Below are 9670 nucleotides of genomic sequence, written 5' to 3'. Positions count from 1 at the left end.
GTCAGCGGTTATTAGTATTATGTCATCTTTTTTTTTTTTGGCAAGCGTCACACAGTGCAATGTTGTTGGTCCCCAATCCGGTCCGGACCGCGGACCGGTAGTGTCTCAAAGCACAGACACAAACACTGTTATCGTTTTAATAACGTTGGGCTCATTTGGGTAGGGTTATGCAGTAACATGTATTATGCGTCGCTATCTATCTATCTATCTATCTATCTATCTATCTATCTATCTATCTATCTATCTATCTATCTATCTATCTATCTATCTATCTATCTATATATATATATATATATCATTCTATATGTATCTATCAACCAATCCGTCGTCTATAGGCCTATGCCTGTTTTGCGCTCCATCTGTGTTTTCATTTTGCGGTAACAATGCTGACTTGGAAATAAAGAAATAACCAAAATATATTTTATTTATACTCAAACTAGTAAATAAAAGGTACATCACATGTTATATTCGTTTTTATTTAACTGTATACCTATGTTTTCAAAAATTGGCTATTTAATAGTCACAACATTTCAATGACAGACAATTATGTAATAAAGTCATTGACACAAAAAATACATTTAACCATAGCTGTCAGCGTCCCCTAGTGGTCGATTTCACTGCATCCTTTTATTTTAAGAGTCAATAGGAGTCACTTCAATGCTCCCAACATTTTTTAATAATTCTAAAATGTAATACTGATGACGTAATGATGATTCAGTATTTAACGTTACCATAATACTAATAATTGTTTGATTTATTTTTAGAAGAAAAATAACTGTAACATTCCATTATAACAAATCTCTCTTCAACAAATCTCTCCTATTGTATCCTAGATATTTTGGTAACGCAAAATAGTAACTCTGTAGAGTAAGAAAATTACAAAGTTATTGAAAAAAAGCTTAATATATACATGTGTTTTTTTTACTCCGTCTAAATTATTACATTACACAGATAATATTTTCTATCTCTTCCTAAGATCACACAGAGATCACACTTTGTCTGATCTTGGTGTGTGGTGCAAAGACTAGCACCATAATTGAATTTGTATTTAATCAATTACAATTCGAAACATTTTCTCATAATAATAATACCATTATTATAATAATAGTAATATAATAACCTTCTTACATGCATTTCTGCTTGTTTCATCCTACCTCTCCTACATGTCTGCACCTGTTGCCCTCCTCAGCAGCACTGAAGGTAGTACCCCATCCGGCTCCTCAAGCTTTTCCCTCTCCGTTTTTGGGGAGATTTTCCTCTTCCCTTTAGGGTAAGAGGGGGTGTCGTACAGAGTGGGCCTGTGAAGGCCCATGAGACTGTCGTTGTGGGTAAGGGCTTTACACTGTGTTGGGACTATCGCTCCATCTGGATTGTATTGAATGAAAGATGAGAATGTTTCAGAGGGAGGTTTGTTGAGGGGCCTCACTGGAGCCTGGCACCAGCCCAGGGGGGGCCTCAGGGGCCCGGGGTCGGACCCTCTGACGGGGGGAGGACCTCCACATTGTAGCTGACCCGCTTGGAGTGCAGGATACTGTAGCTGTTGTCAAAGCGCAGCACGTCTGAAACCACAGGAGGATGACTGGTCAGATCCACTGAATTATGTACACCATTTTATAAGATCAAAGATATCATCTTCAAGATTAAGATGTTGGATTTTATATATATATATATATATATATATATATATATATATATATATATATATATATATATATATATATATATCAGACCTTTTATCCAAAGTGACAAACAGTCCATGCAGCTCTATATATACATGTCATTTTTTATGAGCAGGGGTTTAAACATCTTGCTCAAAGAAGTCTACAGAAAAAGACAGGAAATCAAACCAGTGCCTTCCTGCCAGCAGAAAATTGGATTTAGTGATTTTATGAAAATATTACATTATTGTTGTTTGTATGGCAAATTAAGATGGTTCTAATTACGTAAACTGTCCTTGTAAACATTGTTTTTTTCTCAACCAAACTTGAGTGCCAAAGGGAAAGCAACACAACAAGAATAAGAAATTAGCTTAAAGAAACAGAATCCTAGAGCTACACTTTAGAGGTACATTCAACAAAACCGGTTCTGAGAGTCTATCTTCCTCTCTCTCTCTCTGTGTTTCAACCTACAGGTGCCGGTTCTGAAAGTCTCAAGTCTATAGTCTATAGTCTATAGTCTATAGTATGTGTTTCAACGTACATGTGCCGGGCTGAGGGCAGAGCAGGGATTGGTCCTCTGGGACCAGGTGTGCGTTGTAGCGCTCGCTAGGCACCACCTGGCGCTGACCGCCGTCCCCGTCCTCCTGGCACCGGAGGAACACGCCGAAGCCGATGTCGGACCCGTCGCTCGCAAACTGCCACCTGCAAAGAGTTGGGAGGTCCCGGCGTTGAGGGGCCCGTGTTGGACCCCCTTATTGATGAGGCGTCACACAAGCCCTTCTAAAGTCGGGCCCATTTGTGACATCACAAGTGTGATGGAGCGTCCTTCCTGATCCATGCAGGATGGATCAGTTGGTACAGTAGAGTCCACTTGGTGGGCTGGTGTGTGTGTGTCTAGCGTAGCGTAGCTAGACACACTCACCCTCCATCCAGTATGGATCAGGGTGGACACTCCCTCACATCGTCATATTTATGAATGTACGTGGTTCCAACTTTGCTCGATTGAATAAAAGCAATAGTCGATGACATCTGATCAGGGCCCAAGACGAGGCGAGGCGGTGATACTGCCGCGGCGTACCTCAGGATGCTGCCTGGCACGGTGATGTTGTACTCCAGGTCGAACACCGAGCCCCGGCTGATGCTGACGCTGGTGTCGTAGGTGACCTTCAGCGAGTCACGCACGTAGTAGGACTTGGGCACCGGGCCGCCGTAGTTGATCTGCCCAAACAGAGACGGAAACACACCGTAATTACTATGGTTAGTATTACGGATTATGTTGCCGCTATTTTACCACCAGGTCGAATTTTAACGATAATCTAGCCGTTTGTGACATCACAAGTGGGAGTTTCCAGCTCTGTCTGAAGCTGAGATGCTCTGTGGTCAGGTTAACCCTCTTACAGTCCACCAATCAACAACTCCGTCCAGCCGGTTGCAAAATCCCACTTGTGATGTCACAAATGGAAGGATTTTTAAACAGTTTGAAGATGCAGATTCCCAGGTTTTTCCCACCATGGTCCGACAGCGAGGGTCTCCGTCCGTGTCGGTGAGCGATCCGCCATAGATGACAGGAAGCTGGTCTTTATTGATGTGTTTCTGCAACTCCTCTTGCCAGTTGCCTGGTTTTTAAAGCAGAACGATGATGTAAGATTTCCTTAATATCTGAAAGAATGTAGAGAGGATGTCACACTCCCTAAGGAAGGAGAGTGTTGAAGCAGTACCTCCCAGGACCATGATCTTTCGCTTGGTTTCCTCACACAGGAAGTGTTTGATCAGGTTATAGGCCATCGGAAACATCATTGGTGCTGAGGAGATAAGAAGCGAGATTAAATTTACTTCATCTTATATTTAGTCATCTGGCATTCTCCAAAGTAACAGAGTGAATTCATCTGCCTTAAGGCAGCTCGCACTGGGATGACTACAGGTAGACTGAGGACATTGTGGATCGAACCCAGAACTTTGGACTAAGAGTTGAACAACCTAATTTCTACAAGACTATCCTCGTTTAGGCAGACGCTTTTATCCAAAGCAAATAGTCAACAAGAAAAATACTGGCGCTTAAAGAGACACACACACACACAAATGGACATGTAGAGCTAAAATACCTTTGATGAGAAATACTCTCTTCAGACCTTCTGGATAATTCTCCTCAAACATGGTGAGGATCTAAGGGAGAGGTGGAGAACGAAGAGCCGGAGTGAACACCTCCATAATAAACCACATTTCCAAGAAATAAAAAAGGGTTTCTGGGCAGGTCTTAAATGTAGAAGGAAATGTGGAGGCACGTGTAATAGTTGTTCAGGACTTAAATGTCAGTAATGGCAGTACTTTAGAAAAGACGCCAAAGACGTCATACCCTTAATCAGTGGTCACAATGTCATTCCGATCCGCTACCGATTAGTTTTGCTGACTCCATCAATGGTCCATGGTGACTTTGTGTTTCATGTCGCCATGTTACGTCCATATGTGACGTGATATGTGACAGTATCGGTGCTGTACCTCTCCATACGCCTCGATAGCTGGCTTCCATATGTGCTTCAGGCCCAGACCCTCGCAGTCATATATCAGAGTGATGGCCTCCACGTTCTTTCCTAGCTGTTGTTATAGAGCAGTATTGAGATGCAGAGAGGGGAGGGAAGGCAAGAGGAGGGGGGAGGGAAGACAGGAGGTGAGATGAGGTGAGGAGCAGAGAGGAGGGGAGGGGAGGGGAGAATTGCAGAGGAGAGGAGAAGGGAGGAAAGGACGAAAAAGTAAGAAGAGGAGAAGGGAGGAGAGGAGAGAAGAATAGAGGAGAGAAGAAGAGAGGAGAGAAGAAGAGAATAGGAGAGGGGAGGAGAAAAGAGGAGGAGAAGGGAGAAGAGGAGAGAAGAATAGAGGAGAAGAGAAGAGAGGGGAGAAGGGGGAAGAGGAGAGAAGAAGAGAGGAAAGGAGAAGGGATAAGATGATAGGAGAGGAGAAGGGAGGAGAGGAGAGAAGCAGAAGGGAAGAGAGCAGATGGTAGAAGGGGGAGAGGAGAAGGGAGAAGAGGCGACTAGGGGGAAAATCAACAAATAACATTGTACAAACTATTGTTTTTTCATCTTAACCAGTGGGGCAGTGTTAACACATTGCTAAGTATGCATTGATGTACCTTCTCGGACTGCCTGCAGCACTCCCTGTGCAGCATCTCTGTGTGTCTGATCTTGGTCTTCAGGAAGTCCTGCTTGGTGGCGGACAGGAGGAGGCCTTTTGGGTCCAGGGGCCCGATGACGTCATACCACACAGGGCTCCCCTCACGGTCGTAGCCACACATACCGCCAGAGACATACTTCTTAATGACCTGGGGGGGAGAGGGAGGGAGGGAGAGAGAGAGAGAGAGAGAGAGAGAGAGAGAGAGAGAGAGAGAGAGAGAGAGAGAGAGAGAGAGAGAGAGAGAGAGAGAGAGAGAGAGAGAAGGGGGGGGAGAGAGAGAAACAGAGAGAGAGAGAGAGAGAGAGGGGTAGATAGAGAGAGAGACAGAATGAGAGAGGGGGGAGAGAGGGAGAAACAGAGAGAGAGGGCGGGGGGAGAGAGAGAGAGGGGGGGGGGGGAGAGAGGGGGGGTAGAGAGACAGATAGAGAAACACACATAAGAGAGAGAGAGAAGACAGAGAATGGAGAAAGAGACAGAGAGCGAGATGAGAGAGGTATATTATCACCAATATAGTTTCATCCGACAACATTGAAATAAGACACGGTTCACCAGATGGTGACACAGAAGTATAAATTGGCATTCACACTTCTGTGTTCTTGTACGTCACTAGTGTCGCCCACAGAGGCCATCAATTTGGTATAGTGTACATACAACTGTGTACACTATACACAGACAACAGGGCAATGGGCTTGGTCTTTCAAGGGACGTTTTTTGTCCCTGTTCAATTAATGACGGACTAGTTAAGGAGGTTCACATTCACAGTAGGTTCATTTGTACACCATGATTAAGATCACCAGAAATCCCTGAATGAATGAATGAATGAGTTTTGCCAGACAATGCTCAGAATCACAGATGCAGAAACATGAAAGCAGGCAACACCGTGGAGACCATATGGCGTACCTACGACGGCTAACGTCCACGGAGGTATAATCTGATTGGACAGCTGAGACGGCGCTCTGCAGAAGGTTTACCTCGGGGGGGTCCCATTCAGAGATGATGGCGTCTACCCTCATTTTCCTCCTGAACTCCACATGCTGCAGGAAGAAACAGAACACACGTGTATAAACGTAGTCGGGGGAGAATAGCATTGGTTTCTCATATAGAAACTAATGGACTTTTAATATGAAATATTGATACTCAAATATAAATATATTGTACAATATATTTAGCATGAGGGCGATCATCTGTAGGACAGATTAAAGAGTAACCTAATTTCAACAAAGCAGCAGTCTATTTGATCTCATTGCAATAATATTTCAATTACATGATTATTATCATCCTTATGTAATAAAATATTAAAAACATTATAAGATATCTATCTAGGTCATATTGACAGGTCAAAGTTCCCAATTATTACTATTTAATACTACCTATATTGTTAAAGAAGGCAAAAATACAATAATCATACCTTTCTGATCATTGCTTCCGATTTGGTTACATTAAAACCACGAGCTGGAAGAACAAGATTGTTATTAGTTATAACATTAGAGACTTGGCATAGGTACTGTCAGTTATATCCCTTCCAGAGGTTAACACAAACAGAGATCTTCAACCTCCACTGATTCAATCGGCTCTCTGGTAATTCTGACTGCTTTTTAGCTTTTAAATTTGATTATAGATTTTTCTCAATTGACTTAGAGAGAGAAAATGCCTATGCCTTGGGTGGATGGTTTTGGATGAATGGGTGGCTACAGTGACCGAGTCGGATACCTTTGTACCAGTTTAAACCTGTATTTTGTATTCATAAAGAGGTCAACGGACATGCAGAGCGAACAAACAAACGGGCCTCTGTAGCAGGTTAGAAGAATTCAGAAAATCAATGGTTCCTTTTCAAGCACAGTGGCCGTGAGGAGAAGGAGCTATCGATCCGACTTCCTAGAGCTGCTCCTTCCCGGGAAGAGGCTTACTGACAACTGGACAACCTTTAGAATGTAAAACCCTTTTAAGTGCAATGGTGAGCAAATCAATGGGTGCTATTTGGTTTTTAAATATTTTAGGTGGTTTTAAGTGTGTTGAGCTCTGGGAGGTGGTTTCTTTTTAATGTTGAGGTCAGTTACTACTATTTAGGCTGCCTCCTTGGCCCAGTCACTATTGGAAACGAGATCCTAAACAGGTCTAACGTGGTGTGAACGCTGGGTTAAGGCAAAGAATTCACTTCACTTGACCCCAAACCTTTCCTGGTGGGCAACCATAAATTGAATGTAACCTGATAGATCTGTTTTGTTGTGTGCAAAAGATACTTAATAGTGTTTCAAAAATAACCTGTGTAGATGGAGGCTGTCTTGAGTGAAGCAAATGTACACTAATGTTTATCCACTAATGGGGAAGGGCTTGCAAACCACTCAGCGAATCATTACAGATGGTGCGTTGCATCAAGTGGATGTTTCATATCATGTTTCATGTCCATAACATGACGGGTAATCATGGGGACATATTAGTTTCCCCTTTCCCTGTTTAGTCTATCATCTCCATGCTGAAACATGGGTTACATTTTAAAGCGTTTTGAATACATTGTTGGAAAAGGGATTTTAAAATTGTATAAGATAAATATATGCAATAGCTTAATGGACTACCATGTACTCTACATGTTCTTTACCTCAGTGAAGCAATGCTACTGGACTGACTTAATTTTTTTAAGCTAATGCAAATATTTAATATCAGTGTGTGTGTGTGTGTGTGTGTGTGTGTGTGTATGTGGAGGCGGGGAGGGGGTTATCGATTCAAATTCCTAGAACTGTGGGTCAGAGCCTGAATCAACAGACCTGCCATCCCAGGTATGTCAACAGAGAGGGACGGCCTGTTGGACAGGGAGGGAGCTAGTGTTCGGACTTCACATTCATCAGTCTTTGAAGGAATTTCACCATCTGAGTCGTGATAAAATCTCACCGGAATGACATTATAAATAAATACGTATATTTAATACGCATGATATAAGATCTTCATATGTGATGATGAAATGCATTTACAGTATCATCATCACAAATTAGGAATTAATTCAAATTGAAATCCCCCTTTAGAAAATATGTGGTTCAAATGAATGCGATCTAAAACAGAAAAATCAGATCTAATTGGATGGAATTGAAATGTCTCTCATCGCCTGTTGCTGACAGACTCTCACTTTCAGGGACAGGAGAACTATGGTCTTGAAGAGAAGACACACCTAGATGACCCTTTAGTCATGCTAATGCAATCAATGACGTCACCCCACCAATGCATCAGCCTAGTGAAAGTACTTTCTTATCACCACATTCCTCTCGTTATAGTATTATGACAACAGACCTCATTATTTATAATTTTAAAGATGAAATGGTTGGAGGATGTAATGATTGAATTTAATTTAATTGATCACTGATGGGCCATCACGTGATATGTGTTCATTAATTGATGAATTTATTTATTTTTAAGCCTAACGTTCTGGTTTTCATTTAGAGGGGGTGGAAGCAAATTCCGTACAACTGCCCTCCTAGCTATATGCTATACCTTGGGCATAACCTAGGCCTGTATTAATGTCATATTATATCATAATAAGACCGTGAGGCACACCTGCTTGTTCTGGTTGGTATAGTTCACTGCTTCCTACAGCCCTTTCTTTGACCGACAGCAGCAACAGCCTATAGTGAGAGAGACTGAACCACATTCTTCTATCCCCCAGGCCAGGGAGTTACAGGAGTCCTAACACAGCTTAACCTGTTCCTTTCCAAAGGGACAGAATCTTGACATTCACAGGACATCAGTCTGAACTGAGCTGCTAACGCACTTCAATTATGGGACAAGGTTGGCGGCCTGTTAGTGAGTAGCACTGAGCATTAATCAATCCGCAGACTCGTTTTGAAGCTTCAAGGGTTCACCTCAGTGACCTGGGATCAAGATTTAGACGGCTACGGGCTACGTCATAGACGTGTCTGACAGGAGAACCGCACAGCCTCAAAAATATTACAAAAAAATACAAAAACAATATAGACAATTAACGTAAAAGCCCATGGTAAACCCAGCGGAGGAGCAACTGGCCGTCGATCAAGCGTGCTAGTGGTGGCGAGTGGTTGGGATTGACGTTATGGGAATACAACCCGGGTCTCTCACCTCTGAGCCAGCGGAGTAGGTAGTGGTCGTGCTGAGCCGGGAGGGCTGGGAGGATGTCCCGAACTCTCTCCCTAAACTGGGACCGGGAGAGGAGCAGCAATGGGTCAGCACACAACACAGGAACACACATCGGGTCGACCGGTCACTTTAAACAAACACAATTGACAAAATAAAAGCTAAGAACGAGCGACAAGTCAACCTAGCTTAAAACTAAAGTGGGAGCATTATCTGATGATAGTCCTACTAACTCATTAGGCATAGGCAAGTTATTTTCCTGTTTTTGTTTGCAGCAAAATAAAGTTACATTAATAATAACGTTAGAATGTGTTTTTCAGCATGCCCTGACTTTTATTTTTATCAGTAGGCTACATAGTAAACGTTGCGCATCTATGTATGTGTTGACCAGTTATGCTCACCGTTTCTAAAAAGTAAAGTGGTGTATGAACAGAAAATGTCAGATAGATCCTGGTATTATTATATTTCGGATTACCCACCTCAGATAATATTTCTGCCTGTTTCGGACTGAGGTCTCCAACTCTCCCACTCATGGCGTCGGTCAGGTTTTACGCACAGAGGCAACAGAACTTAGGTGGCATTGGTGATCTCTATTTGGTTCCAGGGAATCTCTATACAGCGTTATAGATCCGCCCCTCGCCCCTTCCAATAGAGACTAATCATATGGGCCCCCGAGGGCCTCTCCCACTTCTATATACACGTTTTTTAAGTTTTTAAGTCACTTAGACGTTATTTCTGGTTATAGGCCT

At 42.7% G+C, this 9670-nt stretch overlaps 1 protein-coding gene across 2 annotated transcripts; it reads right to left on the bottom strand.

The window, feature by feature from the left end:
* Positions 1-458: 458 nt before the first annotated feature.
* Positions 459-9552, bottom strand: sec14l7 (SEC14-like lipid binding 7). 2 transcript variants are annotated; one of them, XM_030341286.1, is made up of 12 exons: positions 9401-9552; positions 8907-8982; positions 6235-6278; positions 5798-5860; positions 4786-4974; positions 4155-4250; positions 3761-3821; positions 3377-3460; positions 3168-3274; positions 2737-2876; positions 2200-2360; positions 459-1559 (listed from the first exon to the last, which is right to left on the bottom strand). In XM_030341286.1, the coding sequence occupies exons 1-12, from the start codon at positions 9452-9454 to the stop codon at positions 1456-1458; spliced, it is 1179 nt and encodes a 392-aa protein (XP_030197146.1). In that variant the 5' UTR covers positions 9455-9552; the 3' UTR covers positions 459-1455. The 2 variants fall into 2 exon arrangements, with proteins under 2 accessions (XP_030197146.1, XP_030197147.1); XM_030341287.1 differs by having other exon boundaries at positions 8907-9051; positions 9401-9514.
* Positions 9553-9670: the final 118 nt, after the last annotated feature.

This window comes from Gadus morhua, chromosome 19, assembly GCF_902167405.1.
Source record: "Gadus morhua chromosome 19, gadMor3.0, whole genome shotgun sequence".
NCBI lineage: Eukaryota > Metazoa > Chordata > Actinopteri > Gadiformes > Gadidae > Gadus > Gadus morhua.
The sequence above is the reverse complement of the archived record's forward strand: the minus strand, read 5'-3'. Positions and strand labels throughout refer to the sequence as shown.

Bases quoted from the DNA above. Each gene is read 5' to 3' on its own strand.
- sec14l7 (XM_030341286.1), bottom strand. From the start codon at position 9,454: ATGAGTGGGAGAGTTGGAGACCTCAGTCCGAAACAGGCAGAAATATTA. The intron at 3,461-3,760 runs GTATTTTAGCTC...TTATCTCCTCAG, and splicing joins GAGAGTATTTCTCATCAAAG to CACCAATGATGTTTCCGATG. The intron at 3,275-3,376 runs GTACTGCTTCAA...TTTAAAAACCAG, and splicing joins AAAGATCATGGTCCTGGGAG to GCAACTGGCAAGAGGAGTTG.